Here is a 12,651-nt window from a genome sequence, read left to right as displayed (position 1 = left end):
TGCTGCAAATAGACGTGTATTTAGAAATGGGTTGTGAAATTCTAGTAACTTGTTGTATGGTTGAGTGTAAGTGCCATCTGCTGGTAGTTAAGTAGCAGGTTTCGTACTGGAAAAAAATCTTAAATACTACTACCACAGACGATCTCAAAAATTGTTTTCTCCTGAATGGAATAGATGATACAAATCTTTTCTCATCGAATGTATTATGGCAGTATCAAGACTTAGCTGTATGGTATCAGAGATCCTTCCTGTAAGTCACAAGATCTAGTGAGTTACTTCCATGTGGATAGCTGTCAGATAGGGGATGTAATCAGGACTGAAAACTTAGCACACAATGATGCAGGAATCAAGCTTGAATTCTGGTAAGTAATGAGCAAAGCTTTAATGATTAGAGGTGGAAATCATGATTTTCCTGAATGTAAGAAAAGCTATATGGATTCTTGAGGAAAAAAGTAATACAAAACAAATGTAGTAATTAGGTTTCATGTGACACTGGACAACCAATGGTTTTATAACAAAAGCACTTACATAAATTGACTAATTTTGCTGGAAAGTTAGCTATTACAAGGCACTGAAATACTGATGATGTAGGATTTATTTAAATATAAATTGTTTTTTAGTATTACCATATTGATAGTAAGGGTTTGTCACGTAACTTAGTGTACATCGGGGCAAGTTAAACAGGTCTGTAATTTTAGTATAGCTGTCAGAGAAAGGTTAAATCAAATGACAACAGTTTGTTAACGGCAGAGGATTGTACAGTTACTCTGAATTAGTAAGCCTGCCAACTTACTACCCTGTGATATGTGTGTGCATGTAAGCATTTCACTCTTAAACGTAGCAAAGGAGGGGGGGGAATAGAAGCTGAAGTTTCTCCCAGACTATAGCTCCGTGCCTATAATACTGCAAGCACAACTTAGTTGTCTGAGTAAAGCTGGCTCTCCCCAAAAGGACAAATACTCTACCTCTAAAGACTGATTCCGTAGTATTTTTAAACTCATCAGTTTTCATTTTAATCTGATCTGTAACACTAACCACTGTGTTCCTCAAACACAAAAACTGGATTTTTTTTGAAATTAAAAGTGTTCAGGGAGATAGAGGGATAGTAACTATAAATGTTCAGGAAAAAAAATCCTCTAAAATAGTCCAGCTCTGAAATGCTGAACAACTTTGCTCTCATTTTCAACTAGACTGACATTTAAAGAAAAACAAAACACCACAACTTTTATACAGCACCGCTTTTATAAGAGTGTTAGTTACAAAAACAAGTAAATAAAAAAATTCCCCTGAGCAAATTCCAATAGTCACACATTTTAATATAATTTCTTCCATCTGCATGGCATTAAAAGTTAATCCAGGAATAATGCTTTCAGTCATCCACTCCAAGTGATGCAAACCTATTAACATTGCACAAATGCTGAGTTTCTGACATAGCACACCTGATAACCTTTTTTTTCTTATTAGATGCTTTCTTCTTCTTGCAGGACTCAGACTTGGCCTTGGTCATCTGAAAAAAGTCTGGAGATACAGTTGACTCCACTGTATTTAACAAAACCTGATAAAGCCGAGTCATTTTTGGAGATAAACTAAACAGATTTTCCACTGAAGGGTTTGATTTAAGTTCTTGATACAGTCTGTGCACAAGGGTCCCAGTGTAAATCCTGCTCAAAGGAAGGAGAGAATCCCTCATTTAGAGTTGCACCTCAGCAGGCCAGGTACAGAAACATGCTGCTTAATGAAAAAACATATCTTAATTACATACAGTATCCAACAGCAGACTCCTAAGGGATACCTGTTTTACTACATATTTTCTCCATATTAATATCCTTAAAGAAGGGAGTTCAAATGTAGTAAAATTGGCCAAAGGAGTTTGGTGCAGAAAATAAACACATGAATGCATTCCATCGGGGGCTTGTGTGGAAAACAGATCTCTGAAACATCCTTACCTGCTTAGGTCTGGCTCAGAGAGAGGAGTGCAAAGTAGCTGGTTGAGATACAATCCCATCTGAAGACAGCACTGCCACTGGCAAAAACTGTGCGCAGCATCTAAATCAAAGTCTTTATTTTGCAATTTCTTTTCCTTCCATTTCAGAAATTCTTTATATGCAATACTGTCATCTTCAGCACATAAAACTGTGGTATCTAGGTTATAAATAAAAAAGTGACATGCAAATAAATGCTCTGCTGTGAACAGTACAAAAGTTATTATTTGCAATGTATAGGGTCTTCAAACCTCCAGTTCTATTTCACAGGAAGCATCAGTAATGTTTTCAGATGTCTCAAACAGAACTTTAAGATATAAAATTGAGTAAAGATTCAAGTATGAATATCCATGAGAATCTGAAATTGTAAATTCGGTAATTCTATTTGTTAGGTCATTTGCTACACTGTTCTGTGAGCGGATCAGTTCCAAACATGATTGCCATCTTGCTCCCACCCACTTGGGGAAGCAGGTGGCAACCACATCAGCCCAGTTCCTATGAACTAGAATCTATATAAACTAGAATCTAAAGAAACTGTCTAACCCTGGCATGTGTAATCTTTGCCATCAAATGAAGGACTCCTAGAGGAAATGCCACCATAACTCTAATAGGTGTAAATATTGCTGAAACAATTTCTGTGGTAATTTAGTACTTTCACAGTCTCGCAACGCACAGGCAGACAAAAGGTGCCTGTGCAACTCAGCATTTTTAAGTACAGATGATTTTAGAAAAACTTGTGAGGAAAAAAAGTAAATCAGAATGCCTCAATAGTAGTTGTTCTCTTTTGATGCATAAGTATGTTAAGCTTATTTTTTTTGTAACTTTTATACCAAAATTAATCTTTTAGTCCTACAGAAAGCATTTATAAATGCAAGTTAATGTTTTACAAGATGGCAAAGTAATGTTTTACCTATATAAAATGTTAAATTGATAGCTAGCACTGTTTCTCTGCTCTGTATCAATGCAAAAAATATGACACCTCAGGATATAGTGTAAATCAATGTTAATTCATCTGAATTTGGACAACTCACCATAAATGAGGAAAAATGAATTATGGTATAGATTTTCATAGTAGCTGAACAACTAAAATTGTATTTTTTTTGGAGACATACCTGGATCATTTGTTATCCTTTGCAGTTCTCCAGATACTATCATTAGAAGTAAAGCCTTTAAGTGATGCAACTTAATTTTTGGCTCTGAACAACGTATCCAGTAACATGTTACAGCAATAGGGAGTTGTAAGTGACTGGGGATAGACTCTAGGAAACTCATTTTCACTCCTAGAGTCTCCAGAAAAAACATCTGACGGCATGACATGGGCATCTGAAAATAAATTAAGAAATCAGAGTGGAAAAATAAAGGTAAGAGATAAGGTGTGAGCAATTTCCAAAAGACAAATAAGCTTGTGCTTAAACTAGCTAGTACTTCATGTTTACAACAAAAATTTTAAATTAATTATAAAATATTTCCTGTTCAGATTATCTATGAAACTTAAATACTACTTGAGCTTTAAAAACTACACAGTTAAATGTAAAAGTAATTTTTTACAATTGCCTGAGGTTAGATTTCAAGAGGTGCCAGTTGTCTTCAAATCAGGTGACTAAATTTAAACTCCTATGTAAAAGCTGACTTGCTTGGAAAAATCTTGTAACCATAATGCATTAAGATTACTTTGGTAAGGCATATATATAAAAATATATATAAAAACCTTCATTTTGTGCCTCTTATAAGTTACCCTTGTTTCGTGAGATGTAATGGTGATGTCTGGTCTTGATATGTTGAAATTACGCTTACCTGTAATCACAATGAAATCTTAAGTGTGAAGCTTGCATTTTTCACCTGCAATGTATTCATTCCTAGCATGCGTTCCCTCTTTGTTGTGCTATTTAACTTCTAAAAAACGGTATTATAAACTTTGTCCATACTTCATGCATGCAGTAGAATTGCAGCAGGCTGTTCAATTGTAATTTGAGTGCTCTGTGAACCTAGATTAGGATGGTTTTGCCTATTCTTAAGCAGACATCCTCACTGTGTAAGACAAACTGAAATCAGTTTTGCCTCGAGCACTTTAAATGCAGAATAACCTTTATTCTGACCTTCTGTTGAATTAAAATTCCCACATATTTAGTAAGGAGAGTTGTTATAACAGTGGAAGCTCAAATTCATTAAACAGCATACATACCAAGACCAAATTAAGGAGTCAATGTTTCTTAAAATCCCAAATCATGATTTTTCAAACTCCTAAGTGTTTGCATATTGCTCATTTATAAGGCCTGTAACAATAAGCTGTGTAAAACAACCTGTATGTAGGCTTTTGGATCCACAGCGATCTATAGCATTTAATGGTCACAGCAGTGATAGACTTGGTTCTTACATGAAATAGCCACCAGCAAGCGATAAAAACACAGCAGGGCCTGCACACAGAGGTGTGTTAACAGTTGAACTGAATGCCAGACTGGATAGAGCATGTGGCTTAAATATGCAGTATTAAAAGACACAGCTTGCACTTCCAGATGTTTCAGAAATTACTGCAAACAAAACCTCGGTTATGCAACTTTGGGAATGGGAGATTACCTTCCCTTCACAGCAAGAGTTACCGTCTTAATCATTAGAATGTAAATATACAGAATTGCTAATGGTGACTGCAACTAACCTAGTACAACTTTCCTTTGATTACAAGTGGTTTTTCAGCTGCTCTTCTGTCTGGCAAGCAGCAGGGGTCCACGTTAGCAGGACACAAACTTGCGGCAGGTGAAATTACTGGGCAGCTACAGGATTCATACACGAAATAATGACGATTTTTAGTTAAAAAAAAAAAAAAAAGCATGGGTCAGGGCTCAGATTTTGTTTCAGAACATTGCTCTGAAACATCCATAGCTTGATGAAACGTAAATTAAGTTTTGTAGTGTTAAATTGCACTCTTCTAAATTTCATGAAACTGAGCTTCTTCCTTACAATTATAAAAGCAAGTATTAGTGTAACAATACATAGGATGAAAGAAGGGCTTAGAATGGAAAATTTAGGCAATATTACATACGCACACAACCAACTTTTCATATAATTTGTCTTGGTACACTTGGGGGGGGGATGTGGAAAGGACAGAAGATGAAGGCAATCTACGTAGCTTCTCAAGTATCACAGGCCAAGCTCAGAGCCCTGCAGGAACCTCTGTATTAAGTAGTTAGTTACTGAGGTGGCATCACATTTAGCGACCAGCTGGCAAATGAGTCCCAACTACTTTCTGTCACTCACGAAACACTGTTAACTGTGATCTGTTGTGACAACCATTTACCTCCATTAACTTGTCCAAAGGAAAATGATCATCACAAAAATCTGTGGGTATGCTTGCTGCTTGAACAAATGTTTTTTTAAGTGTCTTTTGGAGTCTGTCAAATTCACATACAACTGGCAGCTCGTTGGTCTGCTTACTTGGAGAAGCAGCTTCAGTGTTTTGAGATACTTTCAGAAGCAATCCATAGATAACTTGTCGAATGGGCAAAGCTGCGCTATGCGCGCTAGGTCTCTGCATGTTCTCCACCTGAACGTGGAGGAAGGTACTTCTTAGTATCAGGGCATCGCTGATGAATGGGGCCAGCTTACCTTTTGCCAAAGCATCAAGTACCCACTGCGGTAAGTCTGAGCTCCTGGCTGCCTCACAGTCGTACTTGCCGTTCTGAAAAAAGGCCTCAAGATTCACGTCGGACGGAGTATAATCCTCCATTGAAGTGCACAGAAGCTCCCTTATCTCCTCTCTCTGGTGCTTCTTAAGGTATTTCAGCACGTTGTCGACAGCCTCGGTGGGCTCAGCAAATTGCGACAGCCAGTTCAGAAGCCCCTGAAGGCGGACGTGCTTCCCCCCCTTCCCCGCCGCCCACCCCCTCGGCGAGCGCACCTTGCTGAAGAACACCTGGAGAGCTGCCAGGTCGATGTAATCGTTCCCGTTCATGGCGGCAAAGAGAGGGAGCAGGCTTCTGTTCAGCTGACTGAAATGCCCGCAGAACTTCTCCAGGGAAAAGCAGCGAGCGGGAACGTAGCAGCCCTGCGCCCCCTCTCCCGCGCACACGCTCCGCCACTGGAAGTGGCTCAGGGGGCAGTAGCCGGCCGCCAGGTCGAAGACGCAGAAGTCGCTATCGAGGGAGAGGACGGGGCAGCCCCAGCGGTTGGCCAGGCCAGCGATCTCCCGGTCGGCCTCGGCGAAGCACTGCACGAAGGGCACGCCGAGCCGGCCCAGCGCCTGCACGAAGGCCTCGCGGGTCAGCAGCGGCACCAGGCAGCCGCCGTCGCCGCGGGAGAGGCCGTGGGCCGCCCGCAGCCGATCGGCGGCGCGGCTCCGCAGCGTGGGCAGCTTCCTGTCGTCGGCGCCGCGCCCGCCGTCCAGCACCACGAAGGGGGCGACGCGGCAGGTCCGCAGGCTGCCGAAAAAGTCGCGCACGGCCGCCGCGAAGGGGCCGTAATCGCCGCCGCGGCGGAAATCGACGGCGGAGGCGAAGCACAGCTGGTGGTAGAGGCTGCTCCCGTCGATGACTAGCTTGGTGTCCCTCACCCGCAGCTCGGTGAAGAACGCCCCGCGCTCCTCCACGAAGCCCGTCAGCCCCTGGACGCCCATGGCGGCAGCAAGCACCCCCCTCCGCGCCCGGGAACGGCGCCACGCCGCCGGAAGTACTGCTAGGAGCGACAGGCGGACTCCTCCAATCAGAACTCCTTTTCCATTTCCCGCCTACTGCCTCTCAGTACGCGTGCGCGGCGTCTCCTAGCGACGGAGCCGCAAACAGGGGCCCGCCGGAGCGGCCGGGCGAGGTAGGAAGGAGCCTGCGGCCGTTTCCTCTTTTGTCCTGGCTGGCAGCGCCCTGCCTCAGGCCATCCCGAGGGGAGCCGGAGGACCCTGAGGAGCGGTAGTTCCCGCTGTCAGGCGGCTCTTAGCGGCCGAACGCTGGAGGGGCAGAAACCGGTGGGGAGTTCGCGTACCTTGCCGGCGAGTCCGGAGGGGTCCCGGGAAGCACCTCCTTCCCCGGGGGGGCGAGGAAGGCGGGGCTGGATGGAGGCGTGCCGCCCTCATCCCTCTGTGAGGGCAGTTGGGTGGGGAAGCGGGGACACTGCGTACCTGCGTGTGTGCCCCCAGGCCCTCGGAGCGTGAGTTTTGAGTCTAACGAGCTAATAACATCTCTGAGGTTATCCTGGGGGATCTCCGCTTCCTGAATGTGCGTCAGGGAGACATTAATTAGCCTCTTTGAGAGCCGAATGCATTTGACCTTGTTTTACCATCACCTGCAAGCTCCTTTGCTGCTGGCACTACTAATAAAATCTTTCGTAGTTATCCTTTCTCTGGGAGCAGTAAAAAACTGGGCCAACTGAGATGATGTTACTTTAGAGTTGGCTAGGTTTATAAAGATGTTGCAGAAAAAAATAGTGGAGCCAGTGTTCAGGAGTTTTTTGGTTTGGATTTTTTCTTTTAAATGAAGGGGGGGAAAAACCCCAGGAATACCTTTTTTTTTTTTTTTAATTATTATTTTCAAAAGTTTAAAGGAGCAGGCTAGTGAAGTCATTGGCAGGAAAAAAAAATCAAGGTTGTAAATACTGAGGATATTTGGAGTTTAAATATAAAAACTCTGGAATTTGTACTGCAAGGTGGGGGGGGGGCCAAATGTTAATGTAACACAGGGGTTCTTAACAAATAAAAAGAAAATATGATAGAATTGGAAAATGGCCTTGATTGACAAAGAAAGGTTCATCTTGGAGGTAGAAAGGGTCGGAGTATGTTAGCCGTTGCTAAAGAAGCCTGAAGATTATGTAAAGGAAATTAAAAACAGTATCTTACATAAGCAAAGGAAGGTCAGGAGAAGAAGTGGAGGTGCTGTGCACTTAGCGTGTGTGGGTGGAACTGTGAAACCCTAAACAACTTTGCTTTAGCTTTACAACAAAAAAGAGGAAGGAGATTTAACTCTAGCCAAGGAAGAAGGAAAATTTAAAAAAGTGTTCCAGACAATGTAATTGCATTAGTTTGGCATCAGCAGTCTGCCAGGATGGGGGTGGGGAGAAAATTAAGAACATAAACTGTCTACCAGAGTGTTACCGGATAGGGTATACTGGGATTTTTGAAGAAAATATACTGGGCTGGAGAGCTGATTTCTTTGAGTTGTCTCTAGCTGTTCTGAACTTTAAGGAAGCAATTGATGTACTGCTGCTTGGGAAATACCTGATCAGTGAAAGAAGATGGACACTGGTAAAAAAATACAAGGAAGGTTGGGTTAAAGGTATGAGTCAGGTGGGAGAGGCTGCCAGTTCATATACTTCTCAAAGAATCAGTCAGTCTTATGGTTGAGTCAGGCTCTAGACTCTTGCAGGGTATTTCTTTCAAATGCAGTGGCTCAGCAATCCATCTCTTCTGTGCCATTAAAACACGCCTGTGACACCACAATGGCAATCGCTGGCCTCTGCCTTACAACACTATTCAGCAGTACATATTAGAGCATTTCACAAAGTCATGTGATAGTTATTACTGTTATTATATACAGAGGGAAACTGAAGCATAGAGAGTAGCAGGTGAGAGGCAGGGTTGGAAAGAAAGCACAACAATTAGACTCAGTGGGCTACTTGATCTCAAGTATCTCTGTTTTATTGTGGTATAAAGCTTTGTGATCTATTCCTAGGGCCCAAGTAAGTATGAAAATTTGAAGGTGAGCAGCATTAAGTGACTCTTCTCCAGGAAAAAGGAATAGATAGCTCAGCAGTTTTTGTAAGTGTAGTTATTTCTATAGGTTATGTATTTCAAAGCTATTCTATTCAGAGGGACTTTTTACAAGGGCATGTAGTGACAGGACAGAGAGTAACAGTTTTAAACTGAAAGAAGGTAGATTTAGATTAGATGTTAGGAAGAAATGCTTTACTGTGAGGGTGGTGAGGCACTGGAACAGGTTGCCCAGAGAAGTTGTGGATGCCCCCTCCCTGGAAGTGTTCAAGGCCAGGTTGGATGGGGCTTTGGGCAACCTGGTCTAATGGAGGGTGTCCATGTCAGGGGGGGTCAGAGCCAGATGATTTTTGAGGTTCTTTCCAACCCAAACCATTCTGTGATTCTATGAATGTATGAAGCCATCCATAGACCAGTAACTTCCTAGGAGAATAGAATAGTAAATGAAAAATACATAAACTTTCCAGAACTGGCAATGTAATATTTTCTGGAGTTCATCTTCCTGCCCTCCCTGCACCTCAACATGATCCATTAACACTTCTTCAGACAGATTTGGAGTTACAAAGAGGTAATTTCCTAGCTGACATTCTTTGCTTAGCATTTGCATTTCAAAATTTTTGTCACATTTGCTATTGGAAAGAGAATACAGAAACAGAATCTCAGGAGCGCTTTTGTTTAAAAAACATACAGGATTTGTATCATTGTTAAGATGGTTTGTATTAGTTAAAATTTGGCTGTGTTTCATAATATAGTGACAGTGCAATGTCAGGCTCTTTGGTACAGTGTGATAGCAGCTCAGCAGATGGGTATTAAAATAGATTCTTGTGCACGCACCCACACTGTTGTTGCAAGACACAAATTTGTAATCTTCATTTAGTCTCTGCATTTGTTAGGAAGTGAAGATAGTGACTTGGAACCAGCAGTTATACATTTTTGTCTTTTTCTCTTCCAAAACAACAACAAAAAAGCAGATTTTGATGTGCTTGCATTGATGTTAAAATGCTATGGTGAATAAATCCAGTGTGGGCACGCTGCACTGCAACAGGCAGTGCTGATAGATAGTAGTATCAGTTGCACTGATTGTAGGATCTTGCAACATCTTCATTTGTTCCAAAGGTTCCTCAAGCACAAATGATGCAGGTAGCATTATATAAAGGCAAGGTAACAAAAGCAATATTGTTTTATTATGTGCAGTGAAACACCTACCCTTTATCGTTTGGAATGAGGAAGGTCGAGTAAAGAAAGTTTTTCTAAACTCATGTTCAGTTATTGAAAACCATAGAAATTCTAGAGGTTTGCCTTTGCAGTCCCTGTGTTTGTAGAATTAGGACCTCAGTTAGACAAGAATTCCAAATCAAAGCTAAATTGTTAGAAAGATGGATCAGGAAAGAATTATTACAGTGAAGGAGAAATGAACTTTTGGAAGAATTGGGCTTTATTGAAAGTCTTGTAGACTTGTGGGTAGCCATGAAGCTCTATTTTGCAGAAGACAGTAGTTGTGAATCATGCAGAAGCTGTGAGGTCAGCACTTAAACAGATGGTGAAATCTGAGGGGTAAATGAAAGAGCAGAGCAAACAACTTTGTAGTTATTGATGGTAGCGAACTCAAATTACAGGTGGAGATTATGCTTCAGTATATATAAAAAAAAGAATTTGGTATCCTAAAATGCAGATATTTTTGGTGTCAGGTACTGTGGTGGTATAAAGACAGGTGGTGAGGAAGAGTGCTGTATCTAGGGGAACTGTCAGGTGAAATACAGGTGTAGTTGTCTTGCAAAAAGCACTTGAATTTTTAAATAAACTAGCATTTAAGCACCTGCATTTCATTTGCCCTGTGTTATCAGTTCAGTGAATTCATTTAAGGTTGGTTTAGAGGAAGGCTGACTATGTAACATCTACATTATCTGGAGTTTCTTTATCAAGTCTGCTGCCTGCAGCTTAGCAACTAATGATTCCACTTAATTTGTGTTTTGTTGCAAGCTGAGCGCTATAAGCACTGCCATAGAATTAAATGAAGATTTTTAATAAGAATAATACATTGACAAATCTTTTTTTTTCTGTTTCAGGTGCTTTCTGTGAACATCCATGGAAGAGTAAAAGAATTTGAAAGCTATATTCTAGAGAAATTTGTGTAGTTTCTGTTACACAGAAATGCTGAAATTTCAAGAAACTGCTAAGCATGTCGCTGGTGCCAGATTTAATTCTGCTTGCTCAGATGCTATGATTGCAAGAAGATACACTATTGAGAGGAAACTCGGCAATGGAAGCTTTGGAAGTGTATATCTGGTTTCTGACAGAAAAGCAAAACAAGGAGAAGAATTGTAAGTAAGCCCTTCACGTATTTTAAATAAAAATGTTTGGAACATATTTCTTGTGTTGTAGATCGTTTCTTTGTATTTGTGTCTCACCTCTCAGTTTGGTGTTATGTTGCAGCCTTAACTGTTTAACTTTAGTGAGGACATAAGATAGAAGCAGAATTTATGCTGACTCAGCATTCTAACTGAATCTGGTTTTGTCTGAAATAGTTTATCAGCTATCTCTAAGTCCTTTTTAATTTACTCGTGCAAGACAGAGTGGAGGTAGATAGAACATCTCAGACCCTCATCTCCATAGTGATGTACACTCCTGAAGCTTTGTAAGAAATAATAAAATCAGTAGAAATATATGTAATTTACCCATTCCCCGGTGTCATGCCTTGGACAAGTTGCTGATGTAAGATACACTCTGTGGAAGTGACCCTTGTATTCACTCAGAACCGAGGTAAATTTTATCATTGTCCTGACAAGAAGCAGGGCAAAGATATGTGCCAAGTTTAACAAATTTGCTCCTCGTCTTTGTAGCAAAATTGTTTTTAAGGCTTAAAGCTTTGTCATTTATAAGCTATCATTCCATAATTATGTCAATATATAATATATGTGTGTATAATATAATTTTATTGTTCATTTTTGAGGTCTTTATATTTTAAAAACTTGGTTCTTGACGTTCTTTCATCAGAAAATTTACTAAAATGCTGGGCATTTGCCTTCCATTCCACGCTTATCCGTCTTCATGAACATGATGTTTTTGTTTTAAAAAATGTGGAAAAAGGGAATCCTTGATCTAATCAGGTCTGGCTACAGCAATATCTATCTCTACAATGCTTCATTCAGTTACACAGGCCAGTTCAGGCATGGAACCTTTAAAGGGAGCATGAAAATGTCTGAATTTCTGAATATATTTTAATGGACTTGCCTCTTCATTCCTGATGATTTCTTACTTATTTACTGTAGGTAAGTGCTTTGATAACACTTAAGTGGATGCTTTCAGAAATTGATTCTGTGGCATTGTAAGGACTCAGATTGTTGGAGGAGGTCTCAAAAGAAACTGTACTGTATTGATGTCCTATTTTTTTATCATCGAGTTGTCTAAATGAGACCTGAGAAGGAATAGTTATAGAAATTCCAGTAAACACATCTCCGTTTGCTGTATACCTAACTTTTTTTTTTAAATTGCCAGCAAATCTTGATTATTATTTATTTATTTTATTTTATTTTTACCTGCCTGAATTTGGACAGGTCTCTTCAGTCTGGTTGATAAACCCTTTAGGATTCTGAAGCCACAAAGACAAAAGAACATTTTCAGACTGTTGACACTTCAGTACGTGAATTTGAAGTCAGGTACCTGGGTGATGCATTACTGAGTGGCCTTCCTGAGCTATGGTCAGAATTTATATCATCTTAGACCCTAAAGTCACTTAAACACAGTAGTTGCGTACTGCTGTGTTTGTCTAGTGGTTTGATACTTACACCAAGTGAGATTTAAATGTGAATATTTTTGGATTTATCCAATAGAATTTGTGAGGCTTTTTGTATCAAGTCTGAAACATATAATCAATGTGCTTTTCAGCCAAAAATACGTTCCTCCTTTAAATATGGGTGTCTATTGGTTCTTACTGATGGACACATTAATGAGCAATTATATGATAAAAGAGCTTTTTCTGATTCA

General features: G+C 40.6%; 2 protein-coding genes across 6 annotated transcripts in view; one reads left to right on the top strand and one right to left on the bottom strand.

Moving 5' to 3' along the window:
- Window positions 1–1,223: 1,223 nt before the first annotated feature.
- On the bottom strand, window positions 1,224–6,636 carry ASTE1 (asteroid structure-specific endonuclease 1). Its single transcript, XM_075745665.1, has 4 exons — window positions 5,275–6,636; window positions 3,095–3,305; window positions 1,947–2,142; window positions 1,224–1,661 (listed from the first exon to the last, which is right to left on the bottom strand). Exons 1-4 carry the CDS (start codon window positions 6,586–6,588, stop codon window positions 1,370–1,372), a joined length of 2,013 nt encoding a protein of 670 aa, XP_075601780.1. The 5' UTR covers window positions 6,589–6,636; the 3' UTR covers window positions 1,224–1,369.
- NEK11 (NIMA related kinase 11) overlaps window positions 6,605–12,651 on the top strand; it is a 97,784-nt gene continuing 91,737 nt past the window's right edge. Inside the window, exons 1-3 of one of the 5 annotated variants that reach the window (XM_075745667.1) lie at window positions 6,605–6,779; window positions 9,214–9,235; window positions 10,734–10,988. In XM_075745667.1, the coding sequence (XP_075601782.1) occupies window positions 10,819–10,988 (170 nt within the window). In that variant the 5' untranslated portion in view covers window positions 6,605–6,779; window positions 9,214–9,235; window positions 10,734–10,818. Of the gene's footprint in view, window positions 6,780–9,140; window positions 9,236–10,733; window positions 10,989–12,651 lie in introns of those variants that run through there. The other 4 variants (XM_075745668.1, XM_075745669.1, XM_075745670.1 and 1 more) reach the window with 4 other exon arrangements.

Source organism: Balearica regulorum, chromosome 2 (assembly GCF_011004875.1).
Source record: "Balearica regulorum gibbericeps isolate bBalReg1 chromosome 2, bBalReg1.pri, whole genome shotgun sequence".
Lineage (NCBI taxonomy): Eukaryota > Metazoa > Chordata > Aves > Gruiformes > Gruidae > Balearica > Balearica regulorum.
This window is presented reverse-complemented; position numbering and strand designations above follow the sequence as displayed.

Bases quoted from the DNA above. Each gene is read 5' to 3' on its own strand.
- ASTE1 (XM_075745665.1), bottom strand. From the start codon at position 6,588: ATGGGCGTCCAGGGGCTGACGGGCTTCGTGGAGGAGCGCGGGGCGTTC. The intron at 2,143-3,094 runs GTATGTCTCCAA...TTTATAACCTAG, and splicing joins AAGGATAACAAATGATCCAG to ATACCACAGTTTTATGTGCT. The intron at 1,662-1,946 runs GTAAGGATGTTT...TCCTTTGAGCAG, and splicing joins TCTGAGCCAGACCTAAGCAG to GATTTACACTGGGACCCTTG.